Consider the following 22,038-nt stretch of genomic DNA (forward strand, 5'->3'; position numbering starts at 1 on the left):
AGCCCCTAGTTACAAAAATTTTAAATTAATCAAGTATTATTCATATTTTGTTTTCTTTCTGGAGTAAGTTATAGAATCAAGTTTCTACAAGGTAATAGAAATTAGGGGGGTTGGGGATTTAGCTCAGCGGTAGAGCGCTTGCCTAGGAAGCGCAAGGCCCTGGGTTCGGTCCCCAGCTCCAGAAAAAAAAGAACCAAAAAAAAAAAAAAAAAAGAAATTAGGATTTCTCCATACATCTTTCCAAACACTATAAAAGGAAGTCAGGTAACTTATATGTACATCAGAAGATCACAGAATTCTGCAATTGTAAGTGGAACTCATTGTGCAGCCAGGAACTCAACATTAGAGCAGAGTCAGATGCAATTTATATTAGATAACACTACACAGATAGCATAGAAATGTCAACTATGATGCATTTTAGAGAGGCAAGACTCCACCAAGAGCAAAAAGGTTTGAATGAGAGGGTCCAAAAACAAGGAACTTGTAGTACAACCAATTTCAGCTTATCCTCAACTAGCTTACAAATAAATGAGAGTTGGACTACAGTTATTTTATTTGGCTTTGACAATTACTGGGCAGTCACCCCTAATCTACTCTTCTAATTGTAGGCCTGGCTACTTCCCCAGTGGTGTACCCCAGATACTTGTTTCTCCTAGCCCTGTGTTCATGCTTCCTCTTCCCTGACTACTGCTTCTTATCTCTTTCACTTTCTTCTTCCTCCTTCTCTCCTCCTCCAACAAAGTCACTTTAAACCCACCTGCCTCTAATCCCTTCAGTAATTGGCTGTAGCCAATTTTACTTAACCAATAGTTTTAAATAAAGGAACAAGGTTTGCATAACAAAAGCTTATAAACATAGGAAGTAACTCTTAGGCCTAGAACTAGTGTAGAATTTACAACACATAGCAATAGACCAAAACTCAACAGGAACTGGGACTGGAGATTGCTATGATGACCAGATACAGTTTCTGAAAAAGTGAGGAAAGTGCTTTGAAAGAAGAGGTGTTTCTTGAGGGCTAATTGCCAAGATGAGAGTTCCACTGAGTTAAGGTAGCAGAAAAGAACCACTCAGCCACTGAAAATACCTGTATTTGATATCTCTGCAGGATGGAAAGATTGATTTCAGCTCTAGAGGTCTCAGTCCACAGCTGGCTTTCTCTATTACTAGTGTCTGTGATGAGACAGCGACATGGCACCATGACTGTATGGCCAAGCAAACCATTTGCTTCATAGTGGCCGGTACCAGAATAAGGTATCTACAAGTAGACTTCCCCTTCCTCCCCCTGTCCAGGCCCCCAGCATGCTTGGGCATGGAATCTTCATTTAGGTTGGATCTTCTATACTTTTCTCTCTGAAATCACCCTCACAGACACATCCAGAAATGTTCCTTCCTAATTCCTAGGCATATTTTAATCCAATTAAGTCAGCAATCAAGATTTATAACCATATCTTCCTCATAAGGTTTCACTGTTGCTTGCAGAGAAAATGGGAATTAAATTAGTAAGTACAAAATGCTTAGAAGAGTGCCTGGTGACAGATACTCATAGGTAGCTTACTAAATGTAGTACTTCTAGCACCTTAATGTTCTGAGTCCATGCTGCATATATCCACAAGATCCTCTCCAGGTCTTATTAGCTGCTGAGCATAAACTGGTGATGCAGGCTCCACTCGCTCCTTTAGACTTTTGCTATTGCGTGAATCCACACTGCTAGTAACTGGGCATTGGTGATAACAATCGACTACTTCTATAGACCCTGTCAACTCACTCAGGAAGTCTCTTCTAAGGAGCTAAGGTATTGACAGGTAAAGGTGAAAAGCAGCTTTAAAAAGTGAAAACATTTAAGACAAAGCATTCTCATTTGGACATATTATCTCTTCACAAGAGCAGAAACAAAAGTTAAATCAACAGTGATGATATTTGATATTATAGGAAAATATGGCATTATAAATAAAAACATATTTAATCTGTAGCTCAGTTTTAATTTCTCTATTAATATTATATTGCAGTACTACATTTAAGCAAAATTTTAATCATACCAGTTTGGCTTGCCTTCTGTTGATGGTTGCCTTATCGTCCTCCTCACCCTCATCCTCATCATTATTTTTCCAAAGGAATGGACTTAAGAGAATAACAAATTTGAAGGGAATATTAAAGCTTGATTCCATGAGTATTAGTATCTACTCTTCATATAGGAATGATTGCTTTGATGTTTTAGAAATATAACTTAAATTGTTTAAAATTAACCTCAAATTGATGGGTGGCTTGTATCAGTAGTCCCAACTTTTTCCCTGGCTGAAGCAGAGGACTGCTTGAGCCTCGGAGTTTAGGACCAGTCTGGGCATCATAGGGAGACTCTGAGATATATATTTCTCTCAAACTCATTAATGGTCAACATAAACCACATTTAATTTGAATAGTAAAACAATACATCACTATGGATCTATGATGAGACTAAGAATTATTAGAAATGTAATTCTTGCGTGAATCAAACTCTCTTATTTATACAATTGTCATCTAATTTGAAAGGACTGCAAGATAAATCAGTGTGTAAATACATTCTTTCCCTTATACTCCAGAGTACAATATGTGTAATCACCATTTATACTAATTACCTTTTTACGTTCCCCAAACAATCATCTGACTCTTCCAATGATCCTGGCAACCTGGGATTTCCAAAGTGCTGTTGTGTAGGCTGGCTTTCCTCAGCTGGTGTTTTGTTCATACAATGGCAATTAAAATTCAAATAATGGGAAAATAGTAAAAATAAGCATTGTTTTCATATCTATACACTATAACCTTATCTCATGAACTTACTAGTACATATTTTCCAGAATAAGTTTTACAATATAACTCATAGTTTGTATGAGTAAAAGATTCTTTAGTGAACTCTTCTGGCCTCCTTGGACACTGCATGAATGTGGTGCATGTATATGCAGGCAAAACACAAATACATAAAAACAAAGAAACAAAAACTTCTTTTAACTTGAAGCTGTATGATTTTAATCTACTACTCATTTCCCGGTTGATACTGGCAATTTTGTAAAGTAAGCAGGAATTTACAAAATGATCTCATTAATATTAAATGAATCAAAATTAGACGTAACAGCTGCTTAAAACAGTAAAGCCCGCTCTGCTCCCTACCTCATCCACCTCGCTCAGAAATGCTAATGCAAACCTAGTAGGTCTGTGGCCTCTCTGGCAGGGTCTGGGAACTGGCCATTCCAGCCGACAATACGAAGCATGATGTACAGCAGCAGGGGACATCTGTGCATCTTCATAACAAGAGACCCCTTTCTATATTTTCTCTTGAATGATAAGGATGGTTTGTGAGGATTATGGAGTCACAGAAAAGGAGTAACTTGGAAACTGAGATGTGCACCGTGAATTGTTTGTGACAAAATGAAAGAGGAATCCAAGCAAATAAATGGCAGGTGAGGGTGCAGAGTACTAATATGTGTATAACAGCTTTAATCAGCAGGGAAAATGCAATAAGCCTCTCATTCAGTGCTCTAAACGTGGCCTTAACTAAAACACAGCCCAGGTCCTGGCAGGCCTGATGTCCCCACCTTCTCTTCCAAATGCCATAGTGGTGAAGCACCTTTCCATGTCTTAGGAATCCCTGACTTCAAGATCTGGTTGCAATCCCAACGGTCCTCTTCCAGATCAGGCTTGTAGTGCCCAAGTCTCCTCCTCTTCTTGCTACCTAAATTGTATTTCTTGGACTGAAGTTCAATCATGTCACTCTTCTTAAATAGTCCAGGTGACTTCCACTGTCTACTGAACTCTTCAGTTTGTTCACAGTGTTCTTAAAAATCCTTAGCTACCTCTCTAGAAATACAAGTTCATGATACACATTCATCCTCTCTCCTCATACTGTAATGGTGTAAAAACATGATGCTTGACTAAATTGACACCATTAAGTAGATCCTGAAAATTCCATCCATATCATGATTGTACGAAGGAATCATTCTGGAGGTATTCATGCTAACATTTTAAGTTTCAGAATTTAGGGTACTTGAATTTTGGAGCACCAGACTTTACCTCTCCCTATCTTCCTTTAATACACCTGCCAAACATGGACTTTGCATGTTCTTGCCAGTCATGCTTATCTAATGAAGATAATTCACATTCAGGAGGAGACTGAAAGGGGTGAATCATAAGAAAAGAAATGATTTCAGATCTTTTCTTCTACACAAAATAAAGTTATAGAATGTTTTCAAGAAATTCCTTTGTAAACTAACATAAACAATAAAAATTATAAATCACTTCTTGTTGGATGAAAAGAAACACAAATGAAAACTCCTTGCTATGACAATAAAAACCTTAATAACAATGATTTGTCCAAATATAATCAATGAGTCAAAATATACAGCTTGAAATTTTTCAAAAAATATATTTAGCTAAGCATAAAACTGGGGATGGCTATTACTCAAGCCCAGCTTACTGATAAAAACTTCTAAATGAAGAAATATCAAGATACATAGTTCATGGTTGGGAAGACATGATGGTGTTCATGGTTATAGAGGAGGCTTGTAGATCTTGGGGCAAGAACAGGTGGCAGTTGCTTGTTACTGGAAATGATCAGGCCCAAGAGTTTGTGGTAGAAGTGGAGGCAAAATACAAACATCAAGGCCTGCTATACTGATGGTCTTATGTCTGCTGCTAGGCCTCACATCCAAGCTTCCACAATTTCCTAAAACAATGCCACAAGCTGGGAACCAGGTGTTCACGCATGAATCCACATTCAACCTATGACATTCCACCTCCCATTCCCATGGGCTAATGGCCCAAAGGTTCCACAAGCTTCCTAAAAATAGTAACAGTAGTTGGGGATAATAATCTTTAAAACATGGTCATTACAGAAATGTTTCACACTCAAACCATAATTTCAATAAGATTTGTGATTATATATAGTATATATAATATATAATTATATATCTCACAAGTTTGACAAGTTACTTCTGAGTAGTAGAATCATGTATTCTTGATACATACTTTAGTTTCTAGAACTTTAAAGAACTAGCATATATTAATACTTCATTTGTTTGTGTGTGTTTTGTTTTTTTAAAGATTTATTGATTTTATTTCTACGAGTACACTAGCTGTCTTCAGACACACCAGAAGAGGGCATCAGATCCCATTACAGATGGTTGTGAGCCACCATGTGGTTGCTGGGAGTTGAACTCAGGTCCTATGGAAGAACAGTCAGTGCTCTTAAGTGCTCTTAACTGCTGAGCCATCTCACCAGTCCCTTAATACCTCATTTGAATTGCAGGAGTTTTTTTTTTTGTTTGTTTGCTTTTAGAAAGCACCAAGCATTAACATGAAGAGCCCTGAATACTTCTAGGCACTGGTCTGCTGCCCTGTCTTACTGTGTCTCCTCAAGCCCTGCATTCTTTTTTTGTTGCAGTAAAACCATCTGGCTTGCATGAGCCCCAGAAATAAAGGTTGAGATAAGATTTCTGCCTTAGAATAGCCTTGAGCCTATACCAATATCCTGCTATCCGCCACATCCTGGGCTCGAGAACTAACCCTCAGTTTTCAAATTCCTTCCTTATTATCCCCTGAACATCTGCTGTGGGCTTATGCTTCAGAAGACAGCTCTTAACCATTCAAGGTTGTGTTGTCAGCTCCGAGCCTGACTGGGACCTTAACTGGTTAGAAGCAGTTTCCTGCAGTAAATAAAGTTGCTTTTGGTTTATTTCTGATGTCAGTGGCCCTTCCCTTATTATCTGTGTGCCCTGTGACCCCAACATAACCCAATTTGAGAACCACGTGTTTGTTGGCAAGATGTGTCAGCAGGTAAAGGCATTCATCAAATCTGAAGACTTGAGTTTAAACCCCTGGAACCAGCAAGGTGGAAAGTGTTCTCTGACACACACACACACACACACACACACACACACACACACACACACAGAGAGAGAGAGAGAGAGAGAGAGAGAGAGATAAATGTAAAATAACCACATTTGTGAAGAATTTGTGTAATTTAACATTCCCATCAAGTTTTTTTTTTAAAGTTTGTGCAGTTATCACAATTTACGTAGAATGTGAAATCTGACACAACTTAAGTTTCATGGAGAGCAACTGCACCTATATTAGGCACTCCACCTTGTACCATTCAAAAATACTGGAGTTTACTATAAATGTTTTTAAGGAATTACCATGAATGACAGATACATGCCAAGATAAAGATTCCCACTGAGTATCTATCTCACTGGCATCAACTAATACTAAGTGTTAGCACAGGGAATATTGAAGGAAGTTGTTGGGGATGCTTTTGTGTATTCAGATGCTGACTGCTATGCCAGAGATCTGACTGCAGTCCAGATACCTACATTATCAGGCATCTCCCATCCCAGTGTTGTTTAAAAATGTTTTCCATTATCTCTGATTGGTTAATGAGGAGCCAGTTTGGGACTTCAAATCCCAAAGAGGGTCTCAAGTGGGGGTCTCAAGCAGGGTGGGGAGGAGAGGAAGGAGAGAGACAGAAGGAGAGAGAATGAGAAAAGAAGAGGAAGAGGGAGAGGGGGAGAGAGAGATTGATTCAGTGTGAGCATTCACCATGAGCAGATCCCCAGGGGAGCTGCCATGAGGATATTGATGGAGCAGGAGCAACCAGGACAAGACCAAGACGGTAGGCAATGGGACATGTGGCTGGGCAGTAGGCAGCACAGACAGCCGACTGAAAAAGAAAAGCTCAGTGTCTCCCAGAAACAGGACCAGGAGCTTGTGATAACTACAGGGTCTTCGTGTCTTTATCTGGGAGCTGGAGCAGGCATAGAAAAGCCAGAAGTAACTTTACAGGAAGCAGTGTTTGAAATACCATGTGGTGTAGAATACATTGAGATGACAAGAACTGTATCCCAAAGCACAATCCTGCAGCTGTAACGGATACTGTCATCAGTTTGGGGGAGATGTATTTCACTTACTATACCTGGTTTTCCCTTGCACTGCTTATTTGTCTATGAAATATGATGGAAACATTCAACTGACATTTTTCTACACAGCTTTATGTAAGCTTAATTTTAATTAAGGCACTTTGGTTGTTTGCCACTCTGTGTGCGGGTGTGTATGTAGGTGCACCAGTGTGTATGGGCATGTGTACACACGAACATGTGAAGAGCAGAAGTCAATCTTAGGTGTCCTCTGAGGGCCATCTACCTGTGTGTGCCTTTAAAGATCCATTTTGTTTCAGGTCATGTGTGTCTGTGTGGGGAGGTACAGGACTGCAGGTGCCCATGGAGGCCAGAGGACAGCAGAGCTCCTGCCTGGAGATCCAAAGGTCTGCCTGATGGGATGGGGGAGCCAAACTCAGGTGCTCTGCAAACACCATCCCTGAGTCGTCTTTCTAGGTCTGACCATTGTGGTTTTGAGATAGATCCCTGGGTTGGAGCTCAGCAAGGAGGCCAGTCTAGGTAGGCTACTCTAGGTTACCTAGATCCCAACGGTCTAACCCGTCTCTGACTCCCAAACCGAGTGCCCAAACCATTATGCCCAACGTTTTTTGTTTTGTTTTACTCAGGCTCTGTGGACTGAACGTGGGTCCTTATGTCGGCAAGTCTAACACGTTACACCCGGAACTGCCTCCTTAGCTCTTACTTCATCTTAACAAAGCATTGTTTCCCCACCTGTCCATTTTAAAGCCCCCTTGAACTATAGCTTTCCTTGCCTGTATTTGTAAGGTTAGATTGGCCCAAAACTTGCATATCGGCTTGATAGCTCAAATTTATTATAAGGAACTCTTGTTTTTCCCATTTTAGTTGAAATCACCTTCTTCGTGATTTGGAAAGTCTCTCCATGTATTTTCCAACAAACTTGGATCTCCAGGTTCATCCTTTGACAAAGACAAACTATCTGGTCTGTGGATTGTTCCGTCAATCTCCATAGTATCATCAACACTCTGCTGTTCGTCTAAATTAACTGTCGACGCTGAATAAACATTTCCTAAGTGATCTATTACAGGAAGCAAATATAATTCTGGTTGAAGTGCCTAAAACATAGGAAAGTTTTTTAAAGGTCAAACCTAACAAAATTCACTTTAAGTTTTAAAATTAGTGTGGGTTTAAGATCATAGTACATACATATGGAGGAGCAAATGACTTGAGTTTCAATTCTGATTCTTGCTTTTCCTTTACCTAGATTTGATACAAAAGAAAAAATTAAATCTGTGATATTTTTCCATTTTTTCTGTGTTTTTCTATGAAAGATAAACACCATATCAATAAAAGCAATTATGGCCAGGTCACAGAGAATGTACAATCCAATCCTACTTCTATTCACTGAACCAAACTTAACTGAAATTCTATGTCTTCTAATAATAATTATGGTAAGAATTTGCAAGGGAATCAGGGTGTGTGTGTGTGTGTGTGTGTGTGTGTGTACTATGCTGTGTGTGTGTGTGTGTGTGTGTGTGTGTGTGTGTACTATGCTGTGTGTAGTAAATAATAAGTTAACCTTCATACTTTCATCAGATGGATATGAACAGGGAGGTAGAGGCATCAAGAGTTCTGAAACTCCTCAGATGGTAAAACTGGATTTGTGCACACAATGTCTTTCACTTCTCAATGAATGAAAGTAATTTTCATTAAAGGATCTAACTGTGCTATTCTTTTGCTCAAAATATGCAAGGCTTCAGAAAATTTAAGTATTCTGACATTCAAAACCTTTAAAACTATACTTTATAATTCATTCTCAACTCTGCCCTCTCCACTTTCTGACACAGTTAATAGAACAAAATATAACCATTCATTCTTTCTTAGTTGCCTAATTTTCTATTCCTCTGATCATTTTCTTTGCTCAGAAATCTTTTCTGACCCTTCATTCTTTTTAAGATGAAAAATTATCTTTTATAATGCAAGCTTTAGTATCATTTCTTTCCCAATGTTGCTTACCTACCTTCTTCTGCTGCTAGAAAATCTTTTGTTCTTCACTATATAAAATATAATGTTTAATTTATTCATATTATATAACTTACCTTCACCACTACACCAAATACACTTTAAGGACAAATCCCATATTTATCTTTATATGCAGTAAAACATTACTATTTGAAAATAAAATATTACAAACATTTTAGAAATTGTTCTAAATTATCTCATTATAAGTGAAGGAACTGACTTCATAAGCAGTTAAGAAATGTAATTTGATAATATACACTTTACTTAGAAGGGCAAAAAAAGGAAGAAAACTTACCACAGCTAAATTATTTCCAATGCATTTCAGAAATAAAAATTTTTCTGCAACAGCATCTACACCAAGAAACTCACCAAGACGCTCCCTCAGAGCTTGTAAAGTAAGTTGAGGAGACACTCTGAAATACCATGACATAGTTTTAAACAGAATTGAAACATATTAATACCTTTACTCAGCTTACTCAAATGTAAATTCTAATTTAATGTATTAAATATAATTTAGCATCTTATGTTTCTACACAGCCTGGAACTTTGATATTTTTCCAACAAGTACTTTTCAAAACTAATGATTAACAATATGTCTTTTAAAATTGTACAAATGCACATCGCCCAGACCCGAAGGGACCCGGTCAACAGTTCCCTGCACCCAAATCCCGTGGGAGGGAGAGCTAAACCTTCAGAGGGGCAGACACGCCTGGGAAGCCAGAAGAGACTACACTCTGCCCACATTTCTGACTCCAGAGGAAAACACCTAACACCATCTGGGACCCCGGTGCACAGGGACCCCAGGAAAAAGCGGCGCAGGCCCTCCTGGTTGCCACCCTCACAGAGAGCTCAAAAGCAGCCCCCCAGGAGCAACTTCAGCCACAGGACCACAGGTAAGACCAACTTTTCTGCTCCAAGTGACCTGCCTGGTGGACTCAGGACACAGGCCCACAGGAACAGCTGAAGACCAGTAGACAGGAAAGGCTATACGCCGAAAGCAGAACACTCTGTTCCCATAACTGGCTGAAAGAAAACAGGAAAACAGGTCTACAGTACTCCTGACACACAGGCCTATAGGACTGCCTAGCCATTGTCAGAAATAGCAGAACAAGGTAACACCAGAGACAACCTGATGGCGAGGCAAGCACAGGAACCCAAGCAACAGAAACCAAGACTACATGGCATCATCGGAGCCCAATTCTCCCACCAAAGCAAACACTGAGTATCCAAACACACAAGAAAAGCAAGATCTAGATTTAAAATCACATTTGATCATGATGATGGAGGACTTCAAGAAAGACATGAAGAACTCCCTTAGAGAAACGCAGGAAAACATAAACAAGTAGAAGCCTATAGAGAGGAATCACAAAAATCCCTGAAAGAATTCCAGGAAAACACAATTAAAAACGGAAATAGAAGCAATAAAGAAAGCACAAAGGGAGACAACCCTGGATATAGAAAACCAAAGGAAGAGACAAGGAGCCATAGATACAAGCATCACCAACAGAATACAAGAGATAGAAGAGAGAATCTCAGGAGCAGAAGATTCCATAGAAATCATAGATAATGTAAAACGGAAAAAGCTACTGGTCCAAAACATACAGGAAATCCAGGACTCAATGAGAAGATCAAACCTAAGGATAATAGGTATAGAAGAGAGTGAAAACTCCCAGCTCAAAGGACCAGTAAATATCTTCAACAGAATCGTAGAAGAAAACTTCCCTAACCTAAAGAAAGAGATGCCCATAAACATACAAGAAGCCTACAGAACTCCAAATAGATTGAACCAGAAAAGAAACTCCTCCCATCACATAATAGTCAAAACACCAAATGCACAAAACAAAGAAAGAATATTAAAAGCAGTAAGGATAAAAGGTTAAGTAACATATAAAGGCAAACCTATCAGAATCACACCAGACTTCTCACCAGAGACTATGAAAGCCAGAAAATCCTGGACAGATGTCATACGGACCCTAAGAGAACACAAATGCCATCCCAGGTTACTGTATCCAGCAAAACTCTCAATTAACATAGATGGAGAAACCAAGATATTCCATGACAAAACCAAATTTACACATTATCTTTCTTCAAATCCAGCCCTACAAAGGATAATAAATGGTAAAGCCCAACATAAGGAGGCAAGCTACACCCTAGAAAAAACTAATCGTCTTGGCAACAAAACAAAGAGAAAAAAAAAGCACACAAACATAATCTCACATCCAAATACAAATATAACAGGAAGCAACAATCACTATTCCTTAATATCTCTCAACATCAGTGGACTCAATTCCCCAATTAAAAGACACAGATTAACAAACTGGATACACAACAAGGACCCTGCATTCTGCTGCCTACAGGAAACACACCTCAGAGACAAAGAGAGACACTACCTCAGAGTGAAAGGCTGGAAAAAAACTTTCCAAGCAAACGGTCTGAAGAAGCAAGCTGGAGTAGCCATTCTAATATTTAATAAAATCGATTTTCAACCAAAAGTCATCAAAAAAGATAAAGAAGGACACTTCATATTCATCAAAGGAAAAATCCACCAAGATGAACTATCAATCCTAAATATCTATGCTCCAAATACAAGGACACCTATATACATAAAAGAAACCCGACTAAAGCTCAAAGCACACATTGCACCTCACACAATAATAGTGGGAGACTTCAACACCCCACTCTCATCAATGGACAGATCATGGAAACAAAAATTAAACAGAGATGTAGACAGACTAAGAGAAGTCATGAACCAAATGGACTTAACGGATATTTATAGAACATTCTATCCTAAAGCAAAAGGATATACCTTCTTCTCAGCTCCTCATGGTACTTTCTCCAAAACTGACCATATAATTGGTCACAAAACAGGCCTCAACAGATACAGAAAGATAGAAATAATTCCATGCGTCCTATCAGACCACTACGGCCTAAAACTGGTCTTCAATAACAATAAGGGAAGAATGCCCACATATACGTGGAAATTGAACAATGCTCTACTCAATGATAACCTGGTCAAGGAAGAAATAAAGAAAGAAATTAAACACTTCTTAGAATTTAATGAAAATGAAAGTACAACATACCCAAACTTATGGGACACAATGAAAGCTGTGCTAAGAGGAAAACTCATAGCTCTGAGTGCCTGCAGAAAGAAATAGGAGAGAACATAGATCAGCAGCTTGACAGCACACCTAAAAGCTCTAGAACAAAAAGAAGCAAATACACCCAGGAGGAGTAGAAGACAGGAAATAATCAAACTCAGACTGAAATCAACCAAGTAGAAACAAAAAGGACTATACAAAGAATCAACAGAACCAAAAGTTGATTCTTTGAGAAAATCAACGAGATAGATAAACCCTTAGCCAGACTAACGAGAAGACACAGAGAGTGTGTCCAAATCAACAAAATCAGAAATGAAAAGGGAGACATAACTACAGAATCAGAGGAAATTCAAAAAATCATCAGATCCTACTACAGAAGCCTATATTCAACAAAACTTGAAAATCTGCAGGAAATGGACAATTTCCTAGACAGATACCAGGTACCACAGTCAAATAAGGAACAGATAAGCCATTTAAACAACCCCATAATTCCTAAAGAAATAGAATCAGTCATTAAAGGTCTCCCAACCAAAAAGAGCCAGGTCCAGATGAGTTCTGTGCAGAATTCTATCAGACCTTCATAGAAGACCTCGTACCAATACTATCCAAACTATTCCACAAAATTGCAACAAATGGAGCTCTACCGAACTCCTTCTATGAAGCCACAATTACTCTTATACCTAAACCACACAAAGACACAACAAAGAAAGAGAACTTCAGACCAATTTCCCTTATGAATATCGACGCAAAAATACTCAATAAAATTCTGGCAAACTGAATCCAAGAGCACATCAAAACAATCATCCACCATGACCAAGTAGGCTTCATCCCAGGCATGCAGGGATGGTTTAATATATGAAAACCATCAATGTAATCCACTATATAAACAAATTGAAAGATAAAAACCACATGATCATTTCATTAGATGCTGAGAAAGCATTTGACAAAATTCAACACCCCTTCATGATAAAAGTTCCGGTTAGAATAGGAATTCAAGGCCCATACCTAAACATAGTAAAAGCCATATACAGCAAACCAGTTGCTAACATTAAACTAAATGGAGAGAAACTTGAAGCAATCCCACTAAAATCAGGGACTAGACAAGGCTGCCCACTCTCTCCCTACTTATTCAATATAGTTCTTGAAGTTCTAGCCAGAGCAATCAGACAACAAAAGGAGATCAAAGGGATACAGATTGGAAAAGAAGAAGTCAAAATATCACTATTTGCAGATGATTTGATAGTATATTTAAGTGATCCCAAAAGTTCCACCAGAGAACTACTAAACCTGATAAACACCTTCAGCAAAGTGGCTGGGTATAAAATTAACTCAAAGAAATCAGTAGCCTTCCTCTACACAAAAGAGAAACAAGCTGAGAAAGAAATTAGGGAAACGACACCCTTCATAATATAAAATACCTTGGTGTGACTTTAACCAAGCAAGTGAAAGATCTGTATGATAAGAACTTCAAGACTCTGAAGAAAGAAATTGAAGAAGACCTCAGAAGATGGAAAGATCTCCCATGCTCATGGATTGGCAGGATTAATATAGTAAAAATGGCCATTTTACCAAAAGCGATCTACAGATTCAATGCAATCCCCATCAAAATACCAATCCAATTCTTCAGAGATTTAGACAGAACAATTTGCAAATTCATCTGGAATAACAAAAAAATCCAGGATAGCTAAAACTATCCTCAACAATAAAAGGAATTACGGGGGAATCACTATCCCTGAACTCAAGCAGTATTACAGAGCAATAGTGATAAAAACTGCATGGTATTGGTACAGAGACAGACAGATAATCCAGTGCAATAGAACTGAAGACCCAGAAATGAAACCACACACCTATGGTCACTTGATTTTTGACAAAGGAGCCAAAACCATCCAATGGAAAAAAGATAGCATTTTCAGCACATGGTGCTGGTTCAACTGGAGGTCAGCATGTAGAAGAATGCAGATCGATCCATGCTTATCACCCTGTACAAAGCTTAAATCCAAGTGGATCAAGGACCTCCACATCAAACCAGATACACTCAAACTAATAGAAAAAAAAAGTAGGGAAGCATCTCGAACACATGGGCACTGGAGAAAATTTCCTGAACAAAACACCAATGGCTTATGCTCTAAGATCAAGAATCGACAAATGGGATCTCATAAAACTGCAAAGCTTCTGTAAGGCAAAGGACACTGTGGTTAGGACAAAACAGCAACCAACAGATTGGGAAAAGATCTTTACCAAGACTACAACTGATAGAGGGCTTATATCCAAAATATACAAAGAACTCAAGAAGTTAGACCGCAGGGAGACAAATAACCCTATTAAAAAATGGGGTTCAGAGCTAAACAAAGAATTCACAGCTGAGGAATGCCAAATGGCTGAGAAACACCTATAGAAATGTTCAACATCTTTAGTCATAAGGGAAATGCAAATCAAAAGAACCCTGAGATTTCACCTCACAGCAGTGAGAATGGCTAAGATCAAAAACTCAGGTGACAGCAAATGCTGGCAAGGATGTGGAGAAAGAGGAACACTCCTCCATTGTTGGTGGGATTGCAGACTGCTTCAACCATTCTGGAAATCAGTCTGGAGGTTCCTCAGAAAATTGGACATTGAACTACCTGAGGACCCAGCTATACCCCTCTTGCGCATATACCCAAAAGATACCCCAACATATAACAAAGACACATGCTCCACTATGTTCATAGCAGCCTTATTTATAATAGCCAGAAACTGGAAAGAACCTAGACGCCCTTCAACAGAGGAATGGATACAGAAAATGTGGTACATCTACACAATGGAATATTACTCAGCTATCAAAAACAATGACTTTATGAAATTCATAGGCAAATGGTCGGAACTGGAAAATATCATCCTGAGTGAGGTAACCCAATCACAGAAAAACACACATGGTATGCACTCATTGATAAGTGGCTATTAGCCCAAATGCTTGAATTACCCTAGATGCACAGAACAAATGAAACTCAAGACGGATGATCAAAATGTGAATGCTTCACTCCTTCTTTAAAAGGGGAACAAGAATACCCTTGGCAGGGAAGAGAGAGGCAAAGATTAAAACAGACACAGAAGGAACACCCATTCAGAGCCTGCCCCACATGTGGCCCATACATATACAGCCACCAAACTAGATAAGATGGATGAAGCAAAGAAGTGCAGGCCGACAGGAACCGGATGTAGATCTCTCCTGAGAGACACAGCCAGAATACAGCAAATACATAAGCGAATGCCAGCAGCAAATCACTGATCTGAGAACGGGACCCCCGTTGAAGGAATCAGAGAAAGGACTGGAAGAGCTTGAAGGGGCTGGAGACCCCATATGAACAACAATGCCAACCAATTAGAGCTTCCAGGGACTAAGCCACTACCCAAAGACTATACATGGACTGACCCTGGGCTCCAACCTCATAGGTAGTAATGAATAGCCTAGTAAGAGCACCAGTGGAAGGGGAAGCCCTTGGTCCTGCCAAGACTGAACCCCCAGTGAACGTGATTGTTGGGGGGAGGGCGGTAATAGGGGGAGGATGGGGAGGAGAACACCCATAGGGAAGGTGAGGGGGAGGGGTTAGAGGGATGTTGGCCTGGAAACCGGGAAAGGGAATAACAATTGAAATGTAAATAAGAAATACCCAAGTTAATAAAGATGAAAAAAAATTGTACAACTGAATGCAAGTTACAAAAGTGTCTTTTGTATTGAAAAGGAAATGTTTGTTTTGCAAATCTACATCCAAATTTTATGATTAAAACAAAACTTTGTGCATAGAGACCAGAAGACAGCTTTGTGGGCTCGGTTATCCCCTTCCAGCTTTATGGGAAGTTGAATTCACGTAGCTAGGTTTATGTGGGAAGCACTTTTAGTTTGTTCAGCAATCTCAGCAGCTCAGAACTGTATACAATGCCTATGTATAAGCTGTTCTCCAAGAGAAAAGTAATAAGTGTGACTGGGGAAAGTGACGGGAAAGTTTAGAATTAAAGATATACTCAAAGGAAAAACAGACAGCCGGATTACATAGTGTCAAGTCTGCTTGAATGTGAAAATACACACATAACTACATTTTCATTCTCTTAAACAATTATAAAGATCACAATCAATATATTGTTTTAACTACTGTTTGTAGTTCAAACGGTGTTGAATTTTAGATAAATTGTTAATTATTTTCATGTTCAATCTTAGTTATAAAGAGATTATACTGCTTTCTAAGCAGTAGCAATATTATGGCCATGTGACATCTGTTCATATAGCAATGTGTGAGATACAAAGTTTCTATATTTGTTGTGGTAGTAATTTACACCTGTGACCTCATTCATCACTCTACCCCTGATCCATATCACTACCTTACATGTACTGTTTATTAGCAACATTTATTGAACTAGTAAGGGATCCATCATATGGACAAGATACTTTTTACTTAGAAGATTTTTAACTTTCAGAAAACATATTTCTCTGTTTTAGATAACTTGTTTCAAGTATTCACAAAATACTTGCCTTATAAATCCAGCAGAAATAAAGTTGTTAATAACTTCTATTGAAATAGTATTTAATTTATAGTTCCACGATCCTTCAGGGACATAAAAAACATGAAGTTCCACCAACTGAATAAGAAAAGCATCAGTTAAAACTTTTCTGAAGTAGAAAAAGTCAATCCACTTCCTATAGAATTTGAAATTAAACACAACTACAGAATGTATTCATTCATCTAAACAAATGACAAAAGAACTTGTTAAATTGACTGGTTGACACTTGTTTCCTTTGAAACAATGATGACAACCTGTTGGTTCACAGCTTACACAACACCTTTCATAAAAGGCATTCTTCCTGTGGAATGCCTTAAGAATATTGGATAGTCTTTCCTTCTTTCTTTCTTCCTCCCCCACTCCCCCTCTCTTTCTATCAGAAGTTTACTACAGTTTCAGACAAGTTCCAGGGTAACACTTCATTCTAGCTTTAAGCAGACAATCCAGATGTTTAAAAGGGAAGGAGAGGGGGTGGGGCTCACCACTTTCTTGGGTACAAGCACATCTTCTTTTTGCCAGACTTCTTAATTCCATTTGTGGCCACGGGGCCCTTTTCTGCAGCCTTAGCCTTTTAACTCCCTGAGTTTCTTTTTCTCCTTTTGCCTGATGGCCTAGTCTTCCTCATCCATCTCCTTGGCCTACATCTTGGGCTGTTTCAGATACTTCTTTTTGAACCCCGTGGCCTCTTCCCCAGACCCTTATCATAAGTCAGAAATGGGGATGGTGTCTTCTTGTTGCTAGCTTTCATCTCTCATCTCTATCCTACATTCTTCAAATTTTAAGGATTGCTGTCTCATAGTGACAATCCAAAAGCTAATACTGTGGTTTGGGGAGTTTCCTAGAGTTCTAGGAAAAGTTTACTCCTGGTGTAGGGCTTAACTGTGAACTATAACAAAACCAATACTCATTGCAGAGTCGCATGTTCATTACTCTAGGAAAGACTTTCATCCAATGCACATTAAAGTTCAAAGAACTTAAATATATTCTTAACTGTAATAGTATAGAAACTTTAAAAGTTTGACTAAGGGGCTAGAGAGAGAGCTCAGTGGTTAAGAGCACTTGCTCATTTGCTTCTAACTAATCTTGGCCCTGTGAGGAGTCAGAAAATCTAGGTTTAGAAGTATAAAAGAGATCATATAGACTTTCTTTGAAAGGGGTATTTACTAGGAAATAGGATATCGAGGTAAGGGAAAATGGGAGATAAAGGCATGGAGAGTCTGTGAGTTTTAAATAGAATAGTCTTGCAGAATTGTGCTGAGGTCTAACTAAAGACTGAAGGGAAAAAATGAACCAGTCAAATGAACACCTAGAGATAGAGTTCTAGAAAGAGCTAAAACAAAGGCCTCAACGTGGAAACAAGCCTTAAGAGGAATGATATAAACAGGAAGGAGAAGGGTAGCAAAGTAAGGAAAACTTCAAAGAGGAAGGGAATATATGCTTTTAATAGAAGCACTATGACACACAGCATATCTTTGTTTCATATGAAGAAAAACATACACACAAAATATGAATGTTTAAATATCTATAATTTGCATAAAAAGTTAACATTTGCCATTTTTTTCTGCCTTTCTCTCTTTTTCTTTCCTTCTATCTTTCTCAGGGTCTCATAGAATCTGGGCTAGCCATAAATTCAGTGTACAAGTGATAGAACTTTTAATCTTGATCCTCTTGCTCTTGTCTCCCATGTGTTGGGATTACCAATATGAGCCCCCATGTCTGGTACTCTCTTTTTCTCTTTCTTGACAGAACAAAGTAAATCTGATACCATGATTTCCTATGAAAGTATCCATACATATTTTAATGTCCATTATCTGAAAATAAAGACTTCTCTAACATCTTTACTTTTACATAAAACATTTATTTTATTAATGTCAACTAGCATCTGATCTATATTCAGAGTATATTGTTAAGTTTTTCTCAATTTTTTTTTAGCCTGGAATTCAATCAAGATTCACATATTAAAAGCTATGTATGGTAGAGTATACCTTTAATCCCAGTATTTAGGAAGTCAAGCAGAGTCAATTATGCAAGAACAATCAAGTATTAGCTAAAAGCATTTGCATCAGAAAGGAAAAACAAATTTGCCATCATCAGAGAAAAGGAGAAAGCAGTTCAAATTTCTGGAAGAGGGTTAAGAACCATCTTTACATACGTTGGGTTAGATGCTAATTGGTCTTCCAAACAGCAAAGTCAAACAGTCAGATGAATATGTTTATATCTGTAATTTAGAAAAGAAAACTTAGGGCTGGGGATTTAGCTCAGTGGTAGAGCGCTTACCTAGGAAGCGCAAGGCCCTGGGTTCGGTCCCCAGCTCCGAAAAAAAAAGAACCAAAAAAAAAAAGAAAAAAAAAAAAGAAAAGAAAACTTAGATGAAGGGAAAAAAGTGACCTTCTGAAGTTGGTATTAAAATCTATAGGCTGGGGGCTGGGGATTTAGCTCAGTGGTAGAGCGCTTACCTAGGAAGCGCAAGGCCCTGGGTTCGATCCCCAGCTCCGAAAAAAAGAACCAAAAAAAAAAAAAAATCTATAGGCTGAATGAGACTACCAACAAATAAGAGAGGAGAGAGAGAGAACTAATAGCTGAGATGGTCCACTATAACAATGTTGGGAAGAAGAAGATAATCCAACAAAGGACTAAGAAAGAACAACTATGAACGGGGGGGGGGGGGGGGGAATCTAATTATGTAAGAAGCAAGATGAAGGAATTTTCTCACGGAAGAGGGATTCAATCAGATCAAGTATGCTTAGAATTATAACATAATACATTTCACAATGAAGAGGTAAATGTATCAAGAGTTTAAAAATGAAAAGTTTGTGAAAAGTGAAAGCACGACTGGGGTAGATTAAGAAAGAACAGAAAGTTGCTGGCCATTTAAGAATGTTCAGAACACTTGTCCAGAAGAGCAGGTCAATGAGTGATGCATATCACATACCTTCCAGCATAAGTCCTCCAGTGGAGACTCATGGTTATGAATTCAAAGTGAAAACCATCCTTACTGCACATTCTTCCTCAGATCTTCAGAGAAAACGATTTAGTGGGAAACATATTCATTAGGGTTGTTGATTAGCAATTTACAACAAGGCAAGAGATGAAAAGTGGTCAAAGCCAGGGTGATCCCCGGCCCTATGGAGTTTAAGCTGGGTATGAGGGCATCATCAGTTGAGAAACAGTAAGAAAGGTGATAATATCGTTTTCTTGTTGATCATATAGAGATTAGAGAAAGTCAGTTAGAGATAGAAGAAGCATAATCACATAATCCAATAATGGGAAGTTAGGATCATGATAGAATTAGCATCTAACATTATGTCATTCATATTTTTTTTTGCTTTTTTCAAAACCGATTAATAGGCATGGTTTTCTTACCTCTGATGAAGACGGTCGACTTGGATTGAGCGACATATTGACCAGTGTCTCAATAGTTATCAGGTGGAGTTTTGGATGTTTAACATATCTTTCTTCATTTAAGCAACATTAAAAAAGTATTTAAATAGATTTTTTTTGGTTTAGGATAGCATTCCAGCTATTTCTGGTCTCTGATATATTCAAAGAGTAAAAAGAAAAACATAAAAGCTTTAATATAAACCCAAAATATAAGCTTAGTAATATATATATAATCTTATTTTAATTTAAAAGGATATTATAAGTAAGTAAGTCAGTGGTTCTAAGAAAAGGTACATTCTATATAGACGGTAGTGTTCCTAGGTTTTACAAGTGTCTCTTCCTGAGCTGGCAGTATGGGACTTGATATTCCCCTGGAATGCTGGGCAGTAACAATAAGCCACAGCTCTGCCAGGTACAAGATCAGAAGGTGAGTGCTCTTGCCGAGCTACAGTAAATCAGTAAATTAGTTGTATTAAATACATTTTATTTTCAATTTACAAAGGAGCCCCATGCCAGTGGAGGACAATAAATGGGTCATTACGTTAGGATGGACTTTTGACAAGGATATGGTTTAGTATTTACTAAACAATTCACTTGGTGTGGGTCATAATTGTTATAAACATATACTATACATCATACAGAAATATACTTTTACAAAAATTTATACCAATGGCCATCGAACGATGAAAAGTGTCTTCTCATTTTGACTTCCTTCAGGGCATAGCATAAATGTAAACAGCCATTCTAGGTGACAACACTAGTCTTTAAATATATCAGGCGTTATTTTTATATTATTTCATGTGGTTTTCCTCATAGAATTTATGGCAATTCATATCAATGAATGATAAAATGTGTGTAGGTGTGTGTATGTATGATAAAAACAGAGTAGTTGAAATATTATTCTAAAAAGAAATTTCCTAAGTTGCCAATCCCTGATGATACTTACAGTAACTTAATGATACTTATACTAACACAATGGAAGCTTTCTTTGTATTTCAAAAAAGAGTATACTTTGTGTACTCTGACCTCCAAGTAGTAACTTAACATACAAAATTCAAAACTCTTCCAACCTTTTAATACACTTATTATATATTATATGTATATAAATGCATTAATAATGCATTTAATACAACTAATACTTAGTTCTATGAAATACTACTAGATACCATTATTAACTTTAACAGCATCAAAATTAGTAAGATTAATTTGTGGGATATACAATCTTTTGAATCACATTGGATTCACATATTATTCCTATGAAAATTTATTATAACAGCTAAAATTATTAGTCATTTTGACTATGACACATTACTCTAAATATATTAGTAGTTTAAGAAGACAGTAACCCAAGTGACACTCAAATAGCAAGTACTTGGGAGTACAGCTGGGGAGCAGAAAGTCTAGCATATAGAAAAGTAGATTAGGGGTAAGCCCCAGTAATTGCGCTAAGCTGATAAAATAAATCCATAGGACTCAGCTTTGATTACTGGGGTACTGGCTGGGTCACATTAATAGCTAATAGAGTTATTAAATAACATTTAAAGTACCACATGTAGAAGTATGAATTAATTAAATAGTATTTGAATAAGAAACTGGAACTTTATGTAGATATATTAAATATATTAATTTGTAATCAAGAGAACTTAAAATGTCAATAAAGATTTACTTTACTCTTGTTCTCTAGTAAACTGCACTCTAATGCACTCATTTGCAAGTAATAGCAAAACAGCAATATTAAGCAATATATTGGTCATGTTTGGCTATTTCTAGCTAGATAAGTAATAGAGGCCAAATATTCTCTCTCTCTCTCTCTCTCTCTCTCTCTCTCTGTGTGTGTGTGTGTGTGTGTCGTGTCCCGCCCTCCCCACCCCCACCCCCGGTTGCCTGGCTGAGACTAAAATTTTCAATAGCTAAAAACAAATAAAAGGGCCTGTTAGGAAGATAAGTCCATTAGGAGTAAGATTTGGTGGTGGTGGTGGTGGGTGATCCCTCAGGATTTCAAATATAATTTGTGTACCGGATGGTTTTGTGTGTCAACTTGACACAAGCTGGAGTATCACAGAGAAAGGAGCTTCCCTTGAGGAAATGCCTCCATAAGATTCAGCTGTAAGGCATTTTCTCAACTA

General features: G+C 38.0%; 1 protein-coding gene across 23 annotated transcripts in view; it reads right to left on the minus strand.

The window, feature by feature from the left end:
- Spata1 (spermatogenesis associated 1) overlaps nt 1-22,038 on the minus strand; it is a 45,430-nt gene that overhangs the window by 19,089 nt on the left and 4,303 nt on the right. For 3 of the 23 annotated variants that reach the window (XM_087628044.1, XM_087628026.1, XM_087628009.1), the window contains exons 2-8: nt 19,895-20,064; nt 16,503-16,575; nt 9,196-9,313; nt 8,085-8,138; nt 7,774-7,993; nt 2,613-2,706; nt 2,037-2,118 (exon numbers count right to left, since the gene is read on the minus strand). In XM_087628044.1, coding sequence (XP_087484170.1) covers nt 2,037-2,118; nt 2,613-2,706; nt 7,774-7,888 — 291 coding nt within the window. In that variant the 5' untranslated portion in view covers nt 7,889-7,993; nt 8,085-8,138; nt 9,196-9,313; nt 16,503-16,575; nt 19,895-20,064. 23 annotated transcript variants of the gene reach the window in all.

This window comes from Rattus norvegicus, chromosome 2 (genome assembly GCF_021556685.1).
Source record: "Rattus norvegicus strain SHRSP/BbbUtx chromosome 2, alternate assembly SHRSP_T2T, whole genome shotgun sequence".
NCBI lineage: Eukaryota > Metazoa > Chordata > Mammalia > Rodentia > Muridae > Rattus > Rattus norvegicus.